This window comes from Idiotropiscis lumnitzeri, chromosome 1, assembly GCF_059441095.1.
Source record: "Idiotropiscis lumnitzeri isolate Australia: NSW breed Sydney's pygmy pipehorse chromosome 1, RoL_Ilum_1.0, whole genome shotgun sequence".
Classification (NCBI taxonomy): Eukaryota; Metazoa; Chordata; class Actinopteri; order Syngnathiformes; family Syngnathidae; genus Idiotropiscis; species Idiotropiscis lumnitzeri.
Window position 1 is genome coordinate 29,219,862 of NC_142391.1, and position 22,656 is coordinate 29,242,517.

A 22,656-nucleotide genomic window follows, 5' to 3' on the forward strand; every position below is an offset into this window, starting at 1 on the left:
AAAACCTAATCTTCAGTTTCTATTCTTTTAGAATACTTATCACAAAAGAAGCCATGAAATGCCAAACACGTCCAGAGAAAATTGTTGGACGCTTGCTGAACTGAGGACTCATGAGGGACAAGATCTCACACTTTATGTCTATCGCGAGTACGGCGCTTCTTTTGGAAAAAAATCAACAAAGGGTGAATTGAGGCAACAGGACTCATGTTTGTTGAAGACGTTTCACCTTAATCCGAAGGCTTCTACCAATTCAAAATTTTTAAACCTGCATTCCCCCCCATTTATGTCTCGAATGGGCATGTCGCCTGGGGGGTGGCCACAATAAGGTCGTTGTTGTTGCTCAGCGTGGCTGGTGAATGAGCGTCCTGCATAGCAATCTGTTGCTTACCTGCCTGGTGGCCGAACAGCTCATTAAGTGGCCTCTTTCTCCGTGGAATGAGACAATCTTTGGGGGGACAGGTGTCAGCTTGTAAGCACACGATAAGCGATGCTTATCTAGTTTGGACAAAGATGGCTTGTTTCAAACCAGAGGTCCTTGCCATCAACAATTGGGACCTTGTTGTCTTTAAAGCTATGCATCCTTTACTGACTTTGAACCTGCAGACGCTTCTCTCCTATGTTGTGCTATTTGCTTGTATAAAGGCTATTTCAGGGATGTAGCCCCTCAATTCATTGATAAAAATATCAACTATAATATCTTTCCTCGACCATCAGATCTGAGTTGCAATAATATTGTTCACCACTAGATGGCAGACTTCACAACGTGCAACACAAACTGAACCCAACAATTAAGACACAAATTCAACAAACTAGCAACAATAAAAACACAAAGCAATCAATATGAACAATCGCACAGCATAAAAAAAAAAAGGACTTTAGAGGTTCCACCGCATTGAAACAACTGAGAACGTACAATCTGTCAGTGTGAGGAGCAAGGAGGCGTCGAAAGACAGCCTCGCTGCCAACTAATGCATAGGAAAAGACAGCGTGGAAGGACAAGGGGAGTGTTCTCATTCATTCGCAGCACAACACATTCTCACCTCGCACCATTGACATTCCTCACGATTGTTGGCACAATGTCTGTAAAGTGTCTCTCGGTGATAGCGCTTAGTTATCAACACCTCTCAGTCGTCAGACACCATATCAAAAATATCTTCTATTCAAACGTTAAAAGTCTCTGTTAGAAAAAGGCCTGAAATATAGAGCGATATGGTATCTCAAACATGCTCGTGGAGATTTTCCTAGAAAGGAACATTTGATGCAAATTAATACTTCAACAATCGGTGTCCGTAATCGTGAGATGGAAGATGAACACATTTTCTGTGACATACAGGACATCAATTTTACCTGGCTTCAGTCCAGCAGAGAACAGGTACACCTCACAAACGGTTTTCGAACAACCATTTAATAGTTACTCTAACCAAGAAACTGAGGCACATGCCACTGTACGAGTCCCCACAAAGACATTGAATACGAGTGTAAAATTGCAGAATACTGACAAAAGACACATGACATGACATTCCATCGGAAATGAATACATTAGCACCTTGAGATGTGTTTCTTCTTCTGATGTGCATGCCTTGGCCACCTGGGGGCAGTATATCATGAATACACATACGCATGGAGCTGGACAGAGCTCTTCAGTATGGTGCATTATCGTTGGTCATTCTTTGTAGAGGATAAAGACAGTCATACACGCGCACACATGTACATACATGTATACATATATACATGTATGTGTGTATTTAGTATAATTAATTAAGAGTTAAACAGTTAATTGAACTATTTATGTTGGTGAAACCTTGATAAAATCTTACTAATGCAAATCCTGAGCCAGCAACCTTAGACCAGAGCTGACTGGGCAAAATTTTCAAAATTCCTAGTTTCAGAGGAACTGCTGGAGGAAGATGTTACAATTAATAGCGTTCATTAAAAAATGGTAAAGGTGCTTAATGTTCAGCAAATATTTCTGAAATGTTAATAGAGTTTGTTCTTCATTTAAATTTTGTGTTTCATGACTTTGTGAGGACTGCGACAGCATTCAGCCTTCTGTCTGCACAACATCCCACCTCCCCATCCTTATTTCACCGTTCCTGCATCAGGGTTACTTTTTTTTGTAGGTGCTCAGAATTCAAAGGTTGGATTTATCTCCTGTTGGCAGAGAGCCGTCAAAAATAAGATAGATGCTTGGCTTCCACTCTCCAGCATCCTTTCGCAGCTGTAGCTGTAGGGTCTCAGAGGGACCTGCAAGGGAATGAAAGAGAGCAAAGGCATTAGAGGGAACACAGACGAGAGCCACTTGACTGAGTGGTCGCCGCGACAACTATTTGCACGGCGGGAAATGAAACTATAGTGAGGCGCGTGCACATTCAGTCACACGCGCACACATACACACCATGAACGTTAATGGCAGTGAGCCATCTGGAGCATTTCTAAACCCCCCTTGAAAGAAAAAAAAACATCTTTATGACTAGACAATCTATAGCCCATGGTGCTCTTTAAATACCCTCTTTTGTCATCTTGTGCTGCTTCAACGAGCACCAGCTCATGTCTGGAACACTGCAGAGGTAACGTCCTCCACTGAGGTGCAGCAGATGCCACAAACCTTTAACAAGCCCCGAAGGAGCGTAAAAATCTTCACATGAAGTCTGTTTCAATACATCACACACTCATTTATGTCCTTTGGTAAATCTCGAGAGGGTGACGCACACACAGACGCACCCACACGCTTATCTACTGCATTTCCTCAAATAAAGCTGCGACGGTAAATATCTGCCATGGAGAACTAGCACCACGTGTTACGGTCCAGCACATGGCATCTGTAAAGCTGTAGTTCCCATCAAAGTAAAATGAAGATGTGGCAGTATTGCACCTTTACTATGACTCATGTATGTATCACGGTGAACATTTTTACATGTGGCCTGCAGATCTGTAGATGCTGTAAGAAGTGAAGCTGTAAAAAGTTATCACAACTTTGAAATCTTCAAATCTGAAAAAAAGAGTCTTCAAGTTTTTTAGCAAAAGCGTCCTCACAAGGGTCGCTGGAGTGCTGGAGCCTATCCCAGTTGTCATTGAGCAGAAGGCGGGGTACACCCTGAACCGGTTGCCAGCCAATCGCAGGGCACACAAAGACCTACAACCATCCGCGCTCAAACTCACACTTTGGGACAATTGAGAGTGTCCAATTAACCTACCATGCATGTCTTTGGAATGTGCAAGGAAACCCGAGTACCCGGCGAAAACGTACACAGGCACAGGGAGAACATGTAAACTCCAGCCAGAAAACTACATGTACTGTATATTTAAAACAATCACATAGCTTTGTGTTGTAGTCCATCTTAATGCTAACACATAATGGGAAATTCCATAGAGGGATAAACAAATTTCCTCTAAATTGGATATTTGAACACAAACAGTGTATCAACACATGTAGACGTACAATAAAACAATACTTACAGGTATGTATTGTTTTTCCTCTGTGGAAAAAAAAATACAAAAATTACTGCAGATTACGGAGTCTAGGAACTAAAATCAATTAACCATTACAATTCTTTATAATTGATGTAATTATGTTAGAACCATTGACTTTTATAAAGTGCTTTATTAGAGAGCTTGCTTAATTAAAAACATTCCAAAACATTATGTTCTTTTTTTTTCCCCAGGAAGGCTGAAGTGGATTCATGGTAACGGTCCATTCATTTCAAAGGAGAACAAGGTGACATGGAAGAAATTAATATTGTATCTCAAGGCACCAACGTTTGCGCCACCTGTACAGCAGACAAGGCATCTGTAAAGCTGCCTTGAAGGTCACAGTAGAGTTTACCTCAACACATTGTTAATACATAAATAGTTTTCAGTGGCACAAAGCTCGTTTAGCACATGTGCCTTACAGTTCTGAGGTTGAGGGCTTGAATCATGTTGGTATGTTTATAATGAGGAAAACACAGTAGTTGTGGTTATGGCTGCTCAATCTGGAAAGGATGCGCACTCGTTTTCGAGCATCATGTCCTGGATCCTAGTGAGACAAATTTCCACTTTGAATGTTTATGAACTTTTCACATCGTTTATGCGAACTTTTAGGCACACGGGACTGCAATTACTTTGCTTTGACGATTCTCTTCCAACGCTGTCTTTTTCAATCACGCCACTAAAATGTGATAAAAACGAACGCGTTGGCAAAGCATCGCCTCCAACGACGAGCAGAAGACATGGCGGCTAATTAATAGTCACTGGCCAAGCGTTTGTGTGTAGCTCACTCTTGACACCTTTATCACGCTTTATTGCACGCTTTTATGGAGCGATATCCACTTGCCAGGTTGCAGAATGGGAGCAAAATAGACAAAGAAGCAGCGGGAGTGTGAGGCATCGTTTGACATTTTTAAGACACACCCAACAAATCAATCGTTAAGCTCTGAAGCCGCTATTCATTTTACAAGGATGTCAGAGCAAGAGCCCTATTGATTTTGAAAGGTGTCCAAACCAAGAGGTCAGATACACTCTGTAAATGCTCCGTGGTAAGCGCTCCAATTCTCAACCAGTCTTCTTCAAGATCATTTTAATTGCAGAGCTAAGATACCACTTGAAGCTGAGTACACAGATACCAATGATTGGGCACCGATTCCTCCCTTCCAATCCCAATCAGAAATTTTAAATGTGAAACCGATCAATTAAAAGGAATGAACAAAGTCAAGAACAGACGAGTTTTAAAGATGGGAAGCAAGCAACATTTAGCGGGAGGTCATTCCAAAGTGAGGGAAAAGCTTGATCGCCTCTGAGCCTTCGCTGAGTCCTCGGTATCCCTAATAATGTCTGGTCCGCAGACCTGAAGCACCAGGCATGTGCGTAAGGGTGGAGGAGGAGCTCAGAGAGGTAAGGTGGGGCGATTTGATTTTTAACGATTTGAAAACAAATAATAAAATCTTGAAAATAACATGTACAGGGAGCCAGTGAAGGGACGCCAGAGTAGCAGTTATGAGCTCCTTAAAAGTACCAGTCAAGAGGCGAGCAGCAGCATTTTGGAGCAACTGGAGATGCTTGATGGAGGAGTAGCTGACTCCAAAATAAAAGTGTGTTACAGTAATCCAGCAGAGATGTGACAAAGGCAGGATTTACTGTTTCAAAGTGCTGTTGAGAAAGGAGATACTTAACCTTAGCCAGTTCCTTCAAAATGAAAAAAGCTGAATTTAACAACAGCTCCAATTTGCCACTCCAATTTAAAATCAATGTCCGGTTTAAGACCCAAGTTTTGAGACTGTTGGCAACAAAACAAACGAGATCAGTATTGATTTCATTAAACATGAAACACAGGTCAAAGTCAAGACTTTTTCGTCACCGCCCTATAGGTCAAATTGTCCAACTAGAGTTCTTCAAACTCTCGTGAATGATGTCACAATGTCAAAGATCCAAAACTAATAATGTGGGGTGTTTTATACCGAGCCATAATGTCACACATTAAGTGCATCATTTTCTGGATTATTTGAACCGCGTTTTTGTCCACTGCCTATTAATGTTCAAGCCATTTTCCTCTCCGGCGGTCGCTTCACTGTGAGGACACGGTGTTGGCTGCACAGTGTTCTAGTTAATTATGGAAGCAGCAGGTGTAATCATTTGCCCAATTAGCTTTTACACTTCATCGCTTCGCTCCATCGCAAAGTGAAAACACGGGCGGCAGCGCCATGCCATTTATCAGCCGAAGCGTAATGAGCGAGAGGCTCCATTTGTAATTTCAAGTTATCGAGTGGAGGACGCGCGAGACAAACAAGAGCGACGGCTCGCTTGATGAAAGATGCCGTTTGAAAGGCTGCCAGAGGTGCACCGTGCACTGTACGGGTGGAGCGTATAGGCTCAGAGAGTAACTGAGGAGATTGTTAGTGTGTGGGAGTCGGCATCGTCAAGAGGGGTTGGGACATGAAGAAAGAGAGAGGTGGGCTCCGGAGAACAGTGGTGAGCAGCTGTAGGGAGTAGGTCAACACGGTTGACTCAGTCCTGACTCACGACGGAGGCGGTGAAGATCCACCTTCTCACTCCTTGCCCATTACAACAGGAGCTAATATGTAACTAACCGTTACAACAACCGTGTTTTGGAGAAAGTGCAATCAAAAGCGTGTTGAATGTAGCCATTTTTTTTATAGCCAGCAAAGGCCCAATTATCGAATGTCTCTGAAAGATTATCCTGAGCGATTATCCTGCGGTGTGGGGTGCGCTATGTTGTCACATCAAGTACACCAAACATGAGGCTCGAAAAAAAATCTATGAAATATGTTCTATTTGCCTTCACTAGTCAATATTTGGCATTCTGAGTAATACTGCGTTCGCGGAATATGAGTTAAGCAGAAAAATCGACTGCTTTTTATTCATCTCAAGCGATCGCCATTTTGTCTATATAAAATGGAAACCAATTGTTTTTTTGTTAAGGGTTTTGTATTCATAAATTATCTTGAACCAGGCAAAACATATTTTATTTGAAAATTCGATTATTCAATGGAATTTTCAGTCAGATACTCATTTACTACAACTCCCTTGTTATATTGCGAAAAAAAAAAAATCCTCAAAATTAAAGTTGCTCCACAAATTAAATCATTCATTTGTAAAAAAAAATTATTTTCAACTTTCCACACATTATGAGAGCACTTGCCAAATTTGTCCTTGGTCACGTTTTCATTATTGATTAAGATGTTAAAAATTGTTGTGTGTGCGTGTGCGTGCGTGTGTGTACGTGGGGGTGCGTGTGTGTGTGTGTGTGTACCCTGCTTTGGAAGACAATACAACGCAAACATTCAATTCTGTTCAATGGCATTTCCTGCGTTCATTTGACACTGCTGCAAAACTCATGATGTGGATCAGACTCTGATGAAAGGCTTTAATTAAACTTTCATTTAACTGAATAGTTGAATGTTACACCCAGCGAACCCGCTTCCTCACAGAAAATTCTGGTCAAAGTAGATAAGATTTGACAGATACATGAAGATAAAATCCACCGAGGTAGACTCTTGCAGTCTTGTGCTCGTGTACAAACAGAATTAGCGAATCGTTATAAAACATCATTACTGAAAGTGTCGAGCACATGCACCAATGTACATAGATTCATTTTTCATGGGCGTGTGTTATGTTAACCGCTTGTTGTTTTGAACATTACATAGGGATTGCAATCCATCATAAGGCGTAGGCGGCATTACGAGAGTGAAAAGGGAACATTTTCTTGGCATGAATAATTAATGAGTGGCCACCATTTTGGCCAATACCACCTTCTGCCGTCCATTGAAATTGACGTCCCAAATGATTCCGGGTTTGCTTTATAAATTTGAAAAAGGGTTTGATTAACAAGTTAAGGGCAACGACGCAATCAGTGTAAGACCATCACTGCGTACTTACTTGCATTGAGGTAAGGTGAGCAGATTTGGAGAATAAATTAGCCAGCTAATAATGTTTAAATAAACCTCTGCCGTTCGCATCTCTCTCGCGGCGGTGTCATGCCCTGACAATTTTTTGAGGGGTTTGGGGCGGTCAACAATTTCTGGTTAACTTCTATTTGACATAGTGTGACAAGGCCCACCGCACAGTGACATGGCTGAACGTGACTGAACTCTGATGCCGTGTCTGGGCTTCTGCAACCTGTTTTCATGAGTGCCAGACTGTCCGGCACCAGTTTTGCCTGTGATTCGGAATGTAAATCAGAGGTGAGTGGCGTCGCAACGTTGCAGGTGTAACATCCAGTTGAAAGACGTTCGTAGCAGTAGCTACATACGCGATATTCATAATTTCATATTTGCCTCAAAAGCAAAGCGATGGAGTCTCTCTCGAGTGGTGTCAATGAATGGGGCGATCTTTGCCAACAGTCTCTTAAATATTCACAATCGCTCCTTCTTTTCGCACCGGTTTCCTCACTTTAGTCTTCATATTAACAGTGGTTAAATTGTTCTCACACTTAGACTGTTATTTTTATATTTATGACTGTTAAAAAATGAAATATAATTCTGTAACCAACATCAGAAAGGAAAACATCACCACATGTTGGCTCAAAGGGGGCACTGCTCTTAATGCAGTTGTTCTGAAAAGGGAAAACAACAAAGACGCTTGCCTTTTTCATTTCCAGTGTAGTGATGCAATGTTGAAATGAACAGTTTCAATTTCCTCTCGCCACTGACTAGTGCATTAGCTAGTAAGGCAGCCAAAGTGCTTGTGTGCTGTGCCTATCAATGATACTGGCTGCACGCCATTCTGTAGAGCACGCTGCTCTGTTCATCTCAAGTGTGTGAGGTTGTTGTGTCAGTGGAAACACACTGGCGCCAGACTTCTTGGCCTGGAATCGTACAAGGCAATCGTACGTACGTAGGAATAGTTAGCGTTGATGAGAGCCATCATCTCCAGGACCGACATGCATCCGTCTCTGTTAAGCAACACTTAATCTCGCACACTCGTCAACACACGTCCCGCCTTGTCTTCCCTTGGGCTCAATTTACACGGATGCATGATCCAGATGTTGCATTGAAAGGCCAGTAATGTCACGCCTTGGATTTGGATTCATCAGTAACTCAAAAAGGACAGCGCTTGTCGAAACAAATAAACACTCAACTGTTTATGCCATCTGCCTTACCGGTTTAAGTAAAGCATTGACACACATGACTAAATTACAAATGACATATTACATCTATTTTCTATAGGGCTTGTCCTTTCTGGCCCTATTAAGATGGAGCCTATCTTACATTGAGTAAGAGGCACGGTACAGTCTAGACCAGACATTGGTGAACTAAAGCTTGCAGGCCATATGTTTGGTTTATTTATTTATTTTTGGGACAAGTTTGCCGAGCCAGATTAAAAAGCCCACATTTGGATAGTGTTCGGGCCAGATATACTAAAGCGCCGTGTAGTGTGCAAACCTCCTAACACAGTAACCACATGCAAATAAATGAACAATCCGATTTACAAAGAGTATGCACTGAGGACTGCGCTTTTCAAAATGTGCAAAACAGCTCTCATCCAGGTAGTATGTTTATGTCAATCAAAATGCAAGATGTGGCGCTTGCACACCTGTTCATACAAGTCCTCCCCTCGCATTTTCCCCTTCAGCGACTTCATGCTCCTCAATTATTTCAAATCTTTTTGTGGTAATAAATGTTCATTTATTTAAAAATAAAATTTGACTAATAACAAAACATAAATTTGCACTAAATGTGACAGAGGATCGTTCCAAAAATATAAAAGATATCTCAGAATAAATCACAGAAATATGTCAAAGTGGGGGATGGAATTGAACAAGTACAAAAGTACACAGCCATTCCAATTTACAAAGTGACTCTCTTTCCTGGGAAGACAGTACTTGGCGAGTTTACAAAACCGTACTTTGTATTCTTCATATTGAGAAACAGCCATTGTAGGGCCTCCACAAATGGCCACGACTATCCGTTGACATCAACAAACTTTCAACCACTTAATTGAACAACTCGACAAAATAATCACATGATAAGCACGTGCCTGTACGAGCCACGCCGGCCTCAACTGATGACAAAGACTCAAAACGCAGACTGGCTAACGTGTGCTTCCGACAGCCAACGATATTTGCTGACAGCCACGTCACTCACCGGGCCAGGCACCGTATTTTGAAGCCACATCCGTTCAAAGTCACTGATAACACATTGTGGAACGGGAGGACGTGACCCCAAAAATACAAATAATTGCACCACATACGTTGTACTGGGATTGTGCTTAATAATGTAAAAGCATTAAATGATGGGATGATTGATAGAATTGTCAGTTCTAAAAATATTCAAAAGCCCCAGCGCTAACAAAATGTTATTTATAGTTCTTAAAGATTTAATGATTATTTGAGCATCACGGAAGGGACCGTAATTCCACAATGGAGGTTCCGTTGTAATAAACTACGCAGGCTGCCGTATTTACAAAACATGAAACTGCAAATATGTGACAAAAGGCCATTTTGAACAGACCTCAGCACACTGGAGGAGGTTGTAGTGTACTGCCAGATCTGAGCAGATGGCACCGTTGGACAGTTTCCATCCTCGGAGGAAAAAGCATAAGCCTGATGCGTCTTTGAAGTCCCGCACCTGTCCAATTTGGCAGCCGCCACCGTCGCCTTGACCTTGAGCCATTTCTTTGTGGAGCTACTAAGAGCCACAGCAGCACATGTGGAAACACCTGTCTGCCACTGAATGTCTGCAGATGGAAGACGGCACTCGTGTTGGCTGACCCATATGTGGGGTCGCGTCATTCAAACACGATTTCTGGATAAAAAGTGTCATTTCTTCACTTTTCCAGTGCATCAGTTTCATTCCCTCTTTCCAGTAACACCACACTTCTGTTAACTACAAATATCTGCCCAGTGGCACACAGTGGACATCATCACTTTGATGTTTTGTTTTTTTTCTCCTGTCAGATACATCCATCCATCTATTATCCAAACTGTTGGAAAATCATTGGTCGACCCTTGAATATCCACTGGCCACTAATTAGCCACCTGTTATATCATCAATGCATCCATCCATTTTCTATTGCGCTCGCTTGTCCTCATTAAGGTCATGAGTGATTGAGATTGGATCCCAGCTGACTTTGTGTAAGAGGAGGGGTCGATACACCCTGCAAAGCTCACCAGGACAATCGCACACACAAACAAAGGCACTTAAAACAACGGAAACATTTGAATCTTCAAATGGAGTACCTGGAAAAAACCCACACAAGCAATATGCAAACTCCACACAAGAGTTGAATTTGAACCTCGAGCCCGCACTGTTAAGGAAAAATGCTAATCACTAGGCCAACAGCCCTGTTGCATCATCCATTTAATACAAATAAATACCTCCCTCAAATTTATACTGTATGACAGTTCAAATAATCCGCATATTGACATATGGTTGCTAACCAAAACAGCAGCATTGAAATCCGTTGTTGTATTAGAGATGTTCTTGCATTACATAAAGACATCGAAGTGCAATCCACTTGACTTAAACATGATATGACTCCAGAATGTTGTGTGCGTCCGTATTAACGGCCCATAACTGTCCTGTTCCTTTTCCAAATACCTCAGAATTGATATCGTACTATCGCTGTACAGTACTTTCGACACTGCAAGTCCTCATCAGACGTCATTGACGACCTTGAGTCTATCTCAGATGACTTTGGACAAGAGACAGCACCATAAGCAGGTTGTCAGCCAATCACGAGCCAGATACACACACACAACTATTGACACTCTCATTCACACCGACGGACAATTGAGAGCTAACATACTTTACATGTTTTTGGAGTGTAGAAGGAATCCCAATGCAAGCACGGGGAGAAGGAGCAAAGTTCAACACAGGTAGGCAAGAGCTGAGATTAAAACCTGAACCTCATCACATTGAGGCTGATGTGCTTACCACCAAGCCCTACATAAAGCAGCATTTCTCTATAATTCGTCATTATTTGTCCATTGCTTTCATTTTCTTTTAAATCCCAATTTCATTTAACATAAATGATAATAGACAAGCAATATTGCCTAATTTTACTACAGAAATGCTTACATTTGCCTCGTCCCCCGCAATAACACGAAACATCATCCCATCTGGGACTGAGTAAATTAAGGCCCAAAGCCACTAATTGTGAAAATGTCAGTTTTCAATTTACCACATTATGTTCTCCAGTGTGCTTTATGATTTGGTTCTCAGATTTGCTGCTATTTCTCTCTGATGCAATAGAATGCAAGAGTGCGAGAGTATAATATACACCTCTATTAATAGACACAGATGTGCAACGAAACTCTAATAACATCAAGTAGTAGGTCAAATTCCTGGATGTGGACGTAACAATGTACTCAAGCCAAACGCCATCTTTTCATGAAATTCAATTTAAAGCAGCCCAGTGGTTTGTGCGTAATCATGCTGGCAGATGGACAAACAAGACAGCAGATGTGGGTGAACATTAACATGAAAATTGTTTACGTAACGCATTGCCGCTCCTAAAAGCCAGCGCATTTGCCCCACATTTCGGGCTCCGTCATGGTTTACTTAAAATTATTCCCTGCCTCGCCCCTCGTTTCAGATGAAAAATGTGCAGCCGTTGTAGCTGATGTCAGCGCAAAGGTCGTGTGAGGCACTTTGCGTTATCTGCTGTAGACTAATGCAGCTAATTAAGGGCATCACCGCAAGGAAGGTGCTACTATTCTCAGCCCACTCAAGGGGATGCTGTCTCCCCAACTCGGCCCGCTGGACATGTGTTTTTACACACCCGTACACACACTCGATTTAGAAAGTCACATGCACACAGAGTTTACGCACAAGCGCAGAAGCTCTATTAAACATGAAAGCTAATGCCAAGCTGTGATGTTACATCGGAGCTGAAGAAATTAATGCTTTCTGCACCGTTTACTCAATAAATGATAACAACTGATGACCTTACGCCTTTGTTACAGACCTTTGACACACACAATTCCAAAGCAATTATCCTCAAAGTTTACGGAATTGGTATTCGTTTCTGTCAAAGCAAGAAAATGATGCATTTTGCATATCCAATATCCAAAGCAAGAGTACGGCATTAGGATGGGTGCATTTTTAATGTCAGAGCGAGATAGCTCAATTTTCTACCAATCATCTTCAAACCGTATTTGCCGAGTCATAAACTGCAGAGGTCGGTCCAAGGTAAAATGAGTGGGCACACGTTACTTTTCAGAGCACCGTCTTCACAACCATCTATTTATTTTGATCATCTAATGACCACGGACGGTTATTATGGTTTGGGAATTTTAACTGAGTTGGTTTTTATTTTGTTTTGATTTTTTTAATTAGTTTTCAGGGGGGCTTTGTTAGTTTTTATTGATTTTAGTTTTGTCAAAAACACTTAGCTTTAGTATTAGTTTTCGTTTTTAAAGCAATTGTTTTTATTTGTGTGCAAGATTAGAAAAATGACAGGTTAAATATTGAATATTAAAAATTCAATGAAAAATATTTTTAAAACATTTTGATGGATGATACAGTGAACATTTTAAGAGCTACAATAAATGCAGTGCATGATACCTCTTCTGAAGTTAGAAAATCCACGCATGCAATCTAATTAAAGTATTAATGACAATTGTACCGTGTACTAATTTTTGTATACTGCGTACATGTATTTCATATATGAAAAAAGCACTTTTTACGTGACATAAGTTTTTACTTTTTAAATGACAAAAGCAGGTGAGCCATTTGAAAAAACAATCTCGGATTATTTTGCATGACATCCAGCACAGCATTGTACAGGGTAGCTTTAGCTTCAAACTATTTAAAGTTGTTCCTCTATGTCAAAACAACAGAATGATTTTTTTTTAAGAATGTTGAAGTTGCTGAACCACAGTTCTACCACTATTCAAACTTGCTCATCAGGTACATCAAACTATTGGTTCAATCTTATTCCATTACTTCCTAGTTATTTTTATGTCAGAAAAGATCTGAAATGCAAAGGAAGCAGATTTCCTTATTTGCGCCATTGGAACCATGAATTAATCAGTGGTTCTCCAACATAACTTCCCAAGACTCGTTAGTACCAGGAGCCTCCATACAGACACAGATACCCTCGAGTTTTAGCACAGTCAGCCCACACTCTCCTGAAATATTAACATCTCTATATTTGCCTCAACATTCGACTAACATCCATCCATCCGTTTTATACATCACGTCTTCATTAGGATCACGATAGCTTGAGTCTATTCTCCCTGACTTTTAACGGTGTCTCCAGTCAATCACTGGTAACATGAACTACACATACAAGTCCCAGGCAGGACCTTTCACTGCGAGGCAAATGTGCTAACCACAGGAATCAGCACAAATAAAGTCACACATGAACATCCATAAACAAATACATTTATATGCAGCCAAACATGCATCAGTGCATATATGCAATTGCGCCTATATCCCGCCTTGTGACAAACACACTTTCACGAGCACACACACTCACCGCTTGCTCCATATCTGCGTGCATACGTCTCGGAATTCAAGGTGATGCAGCTTGCTCCATTCCGCTTATATTGCGCCTCCTTTGTCTACCATTTTCCGGCCTCGATGTTTGAATAATCCGAAAAATTGGACTGGAGCAGAAGGCGCTCACCAAGTAGAAAACACTATGAATGATTCAGGATTGTGTATGTCAGACAGGTCATAGGGCTTGTCGTCAAACCGTGGTTGTGGTCGATTTGCGCAGGATCGTTTTCTGGGGTTTGAGGGAACCCGGGTGGGGGGGTGTGCAAGGCGGAGGGGGAGGAGTGCTGGCCTTGGGCAGAAAATTGGGGCTGACCGAGAGGCCGCCGTTCTCTAGCATTAGTTCGTGAGGAAGAGGAGAGGAGGAAGAGGAGCAGTAGTGCACAGGGCTGAGTCGCATTTCGCTCAGCTCGGACTGCAAGTGCAGCTCTGAGTCATCCACGTCATACTGCAGGTCACAGTCCGGACAGTAGCCGTGGTACTGGACTTTCTCGCTGAAACGCACACGCTCCCTCTCGCGGGGCTCCCTGCCGGAGGCCTTGGGGCATTTGTTCTTTTTGTGGCGGAGAAGGGGCATGGGTCTGGGCAGTGTGGGAACCAGGCCCGACTCGGGGACACCACTGTCATTAGTAATGAAACACGATGTCGGGGAGAATAAATCCCGGTTTGGCTTCAATGAAAAAATTCCTCCATTCTTTAATAAGGATCCATTCGCCTTGGATAAATTCCCTGATAGCACTAACGTGGGATGAGGCAGATTCTTCCCGTTGTGATCCTCGGCTCTCACCGAGGTAAGTCTGGGTGGCGGTAAGGGCGGGTGCGCCTTCTTGTGTACGGTCAGAACCGCGGAAGGGAGGGCGAGGAGCGGCGTAACGGGGGCCGGCGGTGTGAAGAGACAGTCATCAGCAAAGAGCTTCATCTTTTCCAGGCTGGACGCCGTGGTGGTGGTGGTGGCGGTGGAACTGGAACTGGAGTTGAGCGTGTCTGTCTTGGAGCTGTCCGTCAGGCCGTCCTCCTCCAGCTGAAGGTCGCACGTCAGCGTGTCGATATCATGGACGACCTGGCGAACAGAGGACATGTCACAAGATAAACGGCCCAGCCAAGAAACTTGTCGACTCAATGAGCATTATCATGTCTCTCCTCGTTCTAATCCACGCATTGAAAAGCTTCAAATTGAACAATTAAATGGCTACACTTTGATTGAAGAGCCTGATTCCAGAGATTAAAAATCGATTGAGATAAAACACTGACACACCCGCACCATGGGGAGAAAGAGAAATATCGCAGCAATTTATGTGGACGGCTGCAAGCCTGCCAGACCCGCACCTGATTGATGGACTGCAACGATCCCATTCAGCATCACAGGCGAAGGAAGCAACATCCAGCATGGAAATGTCATTTGGGAAACCAACGCTGGTGATCGCAAAGGTGAAAGGACACAGAATTCAATCGAAGAGGAATTCCAGATCTGGATTTTTATTTCCCTTGAACTATAAACAAACAAATGATAACCTGATCCGACAACAAATCAGACGATCTGGATCAGATCGATTTTCAAGCTGGTTCGATATTTAAACTACAGTAGTTACCCTGTGTAGAAAATTGGACACCATTTGACATTTGATAAAAGCACCCAAATACGTCAGATTGGATTTTACACGCCACATTTACATTCCTCCTGAATCTTTCATTTGGATCGCAGATAAAACGTGGTTTGACATTGAGTTTTTATTCTGGCAGCCATGGAAAATTAGAGTCAAATAGTCTATTTTCCAGCAGCACGGTGGACGACTGGTTAGCATGATGGACTCACAGTACAGCGGTGCAGGGTTTGATTACCCGCTCCGGCCTTCCTTTGTGGAGTTTGCTTGCTCTCCCTGTGCCTGCATGGGATTTCTCCGGGTACTCCGGTTTCCACCCACATTCCAAAAATCTGCATGGTAGGTTGATTGGACGCTCTGAATTGCCCCTAAGTGTGATTGTGAGCGCGGATGGTTGTTCGTCTATGTGTGACCTGCGATTGGCTGGCAACCAGTTCAAGGTGTACCCCGCCTACGTCTCGAAGATATCTGAGATAAGCTCCAGCTCCCATTTTTCAAAAACATTTTATTATATCATTTGCAAATTATCATCCTTGGATGAGTTCTTACTACTAATAAGATAAAATAGAGCCTAGAAGTTGCATAAAAAAGTCCAGACCACCATTTAAATTCAATTTAAATCCACAGAAATCATTTGTCGTCTTGGCAAAATGAACATGGCAAAATGTGTCTCAGTCGCATTGCAGCACGAGAAAACAGTATTGCCGTGACGTCAGACAAACGGCTTCCAAACAGTAGAGGACATTGCAAATAATATCAGATAGCGCTCCCAAGCAACACTAAATGACAGCATGATGATCAGTCTTGGTTACGTGCATAGTGTGCCAAGGTGGAAGAAGAGACAAGAGAAATGCATTGTGGGAGAATCCAATGAACACCGTGAGAGGAAATTAGGCCAAGAAGGGAGCGATTTAGAAAGAGTGAATTATCCAGACAAATTCACTTCCTACTGTGCAGTAAACAAAGAAGGGGTAGCTCGGCAGACTGTATTATATTGTCAGAGAAAAGGAGAAAATATTCAAGTGACGGATGTGCTATGGATCAGAGGCACAGGCCATGAGCTCCGAACAATTACAGCATGTTTTTCTTGTTTCTAAGGATATTTGGGTGTCATGGAAATGCTCGATATATTTTTTTTTAAATCGGCCTCAGGTTAATTTTATTTTTTTAACTTTTTTATTTTTTGCTTTTCGTGTTGTAGTCATTCAGAAAACATTGATCATTTGGCTTGTGTTTGTTATGATGTATGTTGGATTGAAAGTTTTCTTACATGATTGTGCACTAGTGTTATTTAAAACAAAAGATTTCTGGATTGAATGATGATCTTGGTGTTTTTGGGCCCCCCATGGTCAATCTTGCCTGGGGCCTCCAAGATGACTAGAAACGCCCGTCAACTTCTGGCAATCAAAAGGCAAAAAAAAGCCCAACAACAAGTGTGTTGGAACACAAAGCAGTAGAATGGCTCTTATCTGAGCTGTTCAGCGCATCAGCATGAATGGGAATAGAAGCAGTGAGTTAAAATGATCTAAAATTACAGAAATACAGTCCTGGGGCACGTTATTTTTGCAAAGCGGTTCATGTTGCTTTAAAGTCTTCTGCGGTCTGCTGAGTTAAAGTGAAGTGGGCATTTTACTCAATTTTCACGGTTCGTCATTAATCATCGGTCATGTTACACCGTCCGTCATTCGTCCAATTGTAATTGTCAGTCGGTCAGTCAGTTAAGACTGTCAACTTGTCTATCAGAAGTCTGTCAGAGAGGCCCTCCACACACTATCGCACTTTTGACACCATAGAGGACCTTCAACCCTCAAGAGAAGTACAACTCTGGTATGTTTATGACCACAAGACTTTAGTAACACATTGATGGGCAGGAAAAGCAAAAGCCAAATCTAGAACCTTGATCCACAGTAATATGTTGAAAACCCTGCAGGGTGACCACAACGCCATTCTAGCTTGATCCTACAACTTCATCTTCCTGATCAGGCCACTTCCAAGCCTGCACATTGACTCAAGCGCCATGGCAGCACCATCACAATACATCCCCAATCCTGACCATCCCACTTCTGACCCATTTCTTCACAGAACTGTGTGACAATAATGACGTCAAACATTAACACAAGAGTAAAACAGTCAATAGTTGATTGAAAATCTTCACCATCTCTTATTCTTTGTCGAAAGGATCAGAATTCGAAGAAGAAGCCTTGCAGATATTAACACAGAGCTTTCATGTGTCTTGCACTGCGGCGACGATTCCATCGGCCTACTCTTAGGAGAGCTGCTGTTCTGGCCTTTGGGAACTTTCTCCCATCTCCAAGCAGGATCTTCACAGCTCAGTCAGGAGGAGCATTCTCGGTCACCTTTTCACAAAGGTTCTTTCCAACTGATTCCTCTCATGTGGTTACCCCATGTTGCTTTGATTTTCTACAGATTTGTGTTCATATGGAATTCAATGCGTTATTTTTATTTCTTGACTTTAGGAAGGCAAATGGAACAAGCAGAAGAAGAGGCTAATCTTTGGTCACTCCACCAAAATCAAACACTCAACGAGCATGCCGTATGATATATAAACATCTGCCCGGCAGTTTTTTCTCTGCTCCTTCTATAGTTTGATCTCTGTTTGTCTGTATTTCAGTTGCACTGCCTTCTTTTGTCTTCTTCCCGAGTTCAGCCAGGCATAGCAGAGAGCAGCATATCATGTACCACCTTGAATAAAAAATGCTTTTTTCTCTGCCAGCGAAGCAACATTATTTGTCAGCAGATTTTTGTCCATTTTTGCTAAAACCCAAGCTTGATTTTGAAATATAGCATCACCTCAGCACATCATCCATCTTTTAAGACACACCTTGCACTGCTTGACACCGGAACGACCCCACAGTGCGTTTAACGTCATCCGGTGATGATTGAAGGATGTTAAGAGACCACAGTGTTCTTTGGGAACATCGAGTCCAGAGCAATTTTTGTAGACTTTGTCTTATCTCTGCCTGTGAGCTCTTAAAGGCAGCCCCTTCAACTTTGTGGCTCAATTTCTTTAGACAAACGGGTGCAACTTCTCAAATGATCATAAAACCCATCAGACCAACGCAGTGGATCCTCGTGGTTAGCACGTCAGACCTAGTGTTTAGTACACCAGCTTTACAGTTCTGAGGTTTAGGGTTTGAATCTCTGCTTCAGCCTGCGTGACGTTTGCATAGTCACCTGTGTTTGTGTGACTTTTCTGCAGGTATTTCGGTTTCCCCCAACATTTCAAAATGTTAGAATCAGAGAAGAGTCCAAATTGTACGTAGGTATGGCTTTGTTATGTGTGAATGGTTCTCTATGTCCCCTGTGATTGGCTAGGGACCAGCCCAGGGTCAACCGTGAGGATAAGCACATTTAAAAATGGATGGATGGATTGATGGATCAATGAACGGATGGACTCCAATAAGGCTGTCTAAACATCCTAAAGACAATTAAGAGAAATGAGTGGGAGTGGGGGGAGGGATCTGAGTTAAGATGAATTTATATAACAACGAGTTACCCACAGCAAAAGGGAAAACTTGAGTCAAAAGCCCTTTTTCCCCAGAGTTCCACCAAAATTGTTGCATTCGAGCTGTAATAGAAGAACGAGCATTTATCAGTTTTTTGCCTTTGACACTGATCGAAGGAAAGTGGGAACTGTGCGCACTTTCACACAGGGACACACAGGATATTGTCATTAGATGTGTGACAATCCAGATTCTGGTGTGACGTATAATATGGACAATGACAATTGTTTTCGACAAGTGAGTGCTTAAACTTCCCATCCCACTCCGGTATTGTGTACCGTTCAACACAAAAGAGCATTAAAATCAAAACGGCTCGTTTGATTGTTCACTTTTGAAATCAAACGTATTTTGCTCTGAAGTATTCATACAAATTAGAGCAACAACATCCAGCTGCCATTCATTTTTAAATATCCAAATAGACTGAGCCATAACGTTCCCTTCATCTCAAGCCTTGGGATACAAATTGTGTCTCGTGTTTATACCGACAAGGGGAGAAACAGAGCGAGAGCCAAAAAGGCGGATAATATAAAGGCCCGGCCAGATAAAGTAATGGAGCTTAACTCTCGCCTCGCTCCTAAAAGGGATAATTTGTTGAGACACGTGCAAGATGTGAGTGTAGTATCCCAGCATGCAGCCGCTACTGTAGGCCAGTCACCATCCTGGCCTGTGCCAAGCATCTGTGCAGGGTGCCTTCTCAGAGCGAGGCTCGCATCCAGCACCCTGTCTAACAGATACGTGCATTTCAAATGGATTATAGGCCAACCCTGGCACTGATAGAAACGGCCCCTTGAGGCGTCTTTTCAGCTTGCGTGGTGTCCGAACAAATGATCCTCTCCACATTTGCCTGAGAGCAATAAGGGGAGGGGGGGGGGTGTAAAAAGGAAGGCGAAAGAAAAGAACATCACACACACACACACACACAAAACAACAAAACATTGATTACAGTGCCTTCGTGCTCTTATCTCCAATGCCTGGTGGGAAATATCAAGAAAACACAAAGTTGCAGGACATAAAAGCAGCAGAAGTTGCGCATGAACCTCTGCAAGGCTTCTTATAAGAATTCTGATGTTTTGACAGGAGGCCCACAATAAGAGATGATGAATACAACAACAGTTTCAGAAGTAAGAGACAAGAGTGGGACGGAGGTTGAGCTTGCAGTCGGCGGGTGGTCCGGGACTGTGATGGGGTGATGATGAAATGTAATGTAAAAAGCATTAGATATAGATGCCGTCTCACATTCTTCAAAGCATGTATGGTGGTGAAAGTCATGGGGTGGGGGGGGCATTCACACATCCTCCTGTGCCACATGTTTTCAGAGCAGGGGGTGTAGCAAGGAGTTGTGTGTCAATAAGGGTTGACATTACTAGCATCCATTGAGACATAGATGATGAAGAGTGTGCATTGTGTGTGTATGTGATTACCTCTTTGAGCTCCTTGGCCACATCCTTGAGGTCACCCAGGATAGTCTCCAAATTGTCCACGATGGTCTTGATCTCCTTCTTCACTTGCACTTTGGACACTGCTCCCTCTGCGCCGTCGGCTGTCCCGGACATGCTTTACACTTTACGGCCGGTCTATTTCCACCAGCGTGTCCACCAGCGAAATCGTCTTCACGCCGCGCCGAGGACACTTTTTGGCCATGTCCACTTTCCCGTGTTGTTTTGTCCCACTCGCGCGCCTACATCGCAGCCAGCCGGGGCAGGACGGCTGTGGCTGCCAGGCGGCGAGCTAACGCCGTCCACCGCTGCGCATGCGCACTGGCGTGTGACAACAAACGTTTAGGTGTAAATATTGTGTCATAATGTCCACGAGAATGTTCACTTTGTTTTTTTTTTTGTTTAGTTTTTTTTTCCTTTTCCTTACACGACCAGTAAAATCATGGCAGACATCCACGAAGAGCTTTGCAATCGAAAGAGCGCCAAATTCAACATTTTGTTGATCAGACGAATGCGTTCGTTAAAAAATAAGAACACTAAGAAAAAAAGATGAAGACGAAAAGCAGACGAAGGAAGGAAGTTGGCCGCATTGAAGAAGCAACCTCGTTTGTTCTAATTCTCCACAACCGTCGACAAATTTCGTCACAATAACACGCCCCTCTTTCACATTTGTCGTTGGCAAAATGTCCCCGGAAAGAAAGTCGGCGCCGGTCAAGAGCACTCCAGCCACGGTTCGCCGAGCCAGCCCGCGCCGTGTCATCGTGTCTCCATCGCGGCTTCCTTGGAGTGTGTGAGCTGTAGCGCACCCCGGAGAGGAAGATGCTTTCTCGCTCCTCTTCCTTCCTCCTCCTCCTCCTCCTCCTCTTCTCATTCTACCTCGTGCCCCTCGCTTGAAATACTGTAGTTGTCACTGATTTAAAATGATATATATTTGTACAGCACTTGCGCAGTCACTTAACATAGCGAAAAAATGTTTCATCCCAGCACGTTAAACAAAACCAACAATCCATCTACAGGGGGTATGAAACAAGTCTGCACAAAAATGATTCAAATGCCAGGTTTAGTGTCATTTACAAAATGACACATCGATAGATCTAAAAACTTTTCCCATTTATGTGCCCTAGTACACTCAATGGGAAAATTATTCGGAAGGCTTCATTAATTTTACATGTCGGGCTTGATTACAGAGCAGGGCACTTGACCCTTTTTTGCCGGTCAGTCACCCGCCCTCCGGCCGCAGTCTAGGTACCTTTCCGGCCTCGACCCTCCGGCCTTATTCATAAATATTGTTGGCCCGCCAACCCCGTTCCGACCCTCGACCCCCCCCCCAAAAAAGCTTTCGTGCATGACGCGGCCGCTGAGGAGATGCTAATGGCAGAGGTTTTATTTAAAGATCATTGTTTGTGGAAGAAGAGATAACATCCATCCATCCATTATCTGTAGCTTCTCCTCACAAGGGTCGTTGGGGGGAGGTGCTGGAGCCTATCCTAGCTATCTTCGGGCAGTAGGCGGGGTACACCCTGAACTGGTTGCCAGCAAATCACAGGGCACACATAGACAAACAAGAACAACCATTAGCTGGCTAATTTACTATTCAAATAAGTTTATTATGGTGTTTTGTCAAACCGAAGTGGGTTTTACTTCCCCTCTGTTTGCTCTGTCTCTGGTATTGCCCCCCTGTTGTAATGGTTTACCCCAGTAGCAGGTGGAGCGGGTTAGTGATGTCAGAATAAGGAAATATAGGCATGCTTGAACGCACACTGCACTCCCTTCATACACAAACAGTTGGTAGTGGTGTTTTTGACGAGTTCAGAGGCAATTTTTGTCGTTATCCCGTTTCGCAAGTAGGTTCATTCCACGCGAAGGGCTGATTCAAAGGTATCAGAAGAAAAGTACAAAAGAATTTACAACTCCAAGGCAAAATCATCATGATGAAACTCAAGTCATGGGTGCCCGATCTGGCCTTCAACATTATTTTATGTGGCCTGCCAAATCAAATCAAATGCATCTATTTTATGTTTTTTTTAAACGCGTAAGTAACAGTTTGAAAATGTCTTGAAATTTCACTTTCTCAAGTTTGACATTATGATCATAATAATACAACTTTATTTTAGAAAATACATCATTACTTTTTCCAAAACGAAAACAATCTTTTAAT

At 42.8% G+C, this 22,656-nt stretch overlaps 1 protein-coding gene across 1 annotated transcript; it reads right to left on the reverse strand.

The window, feature by feature from the left end:
- Positions 1–1,598: 1,598 nt before the first annotated feature.
- Positions 1,599–21,352, reverse strand: prr16 (proline rich 16). Its single transcript, XM_088294208.1, has 3 exons — positions 20,484–21,352; positions 13,918–14,997; positions 1,599–2,244 (listed from the first exon to the last, which is right to left on the reverse strand). Exons 1-2 carry the CDS (start codon positions 20,613–20,615, stop codon positions 14,131–14,133), a joined length of 999 nt encoding a protein of 332 aa, XP_088150334.1. The 5' UTR covers positions 20,616–21,352; the 3' UTR covers positions 1,599–2,244; positions 13,918–14,130.
- Between the last annotated feature and the right edge of the window lie 1,304 nt (positions 21,353–22,656).

What these genes read in the sequence shown, in the direction of transcription:
- prr16 (XM_088294208.1), bottom strand. Translation starts at nt 20,615, where the DNA reads ATGTCCGGGACAGCCGACGGCGCAGAGGGAGCAGTGTCCAAAGTGCAA. An exon ending in TGGCCAAGGAGCTCAAAGAG is followed by an intron (nt 14,998 to 20,483) that starts GTAATCACATAC and finishes TCTGTTCGCCAG; the next exon opens with GTCGTCCATGATATCGACAC.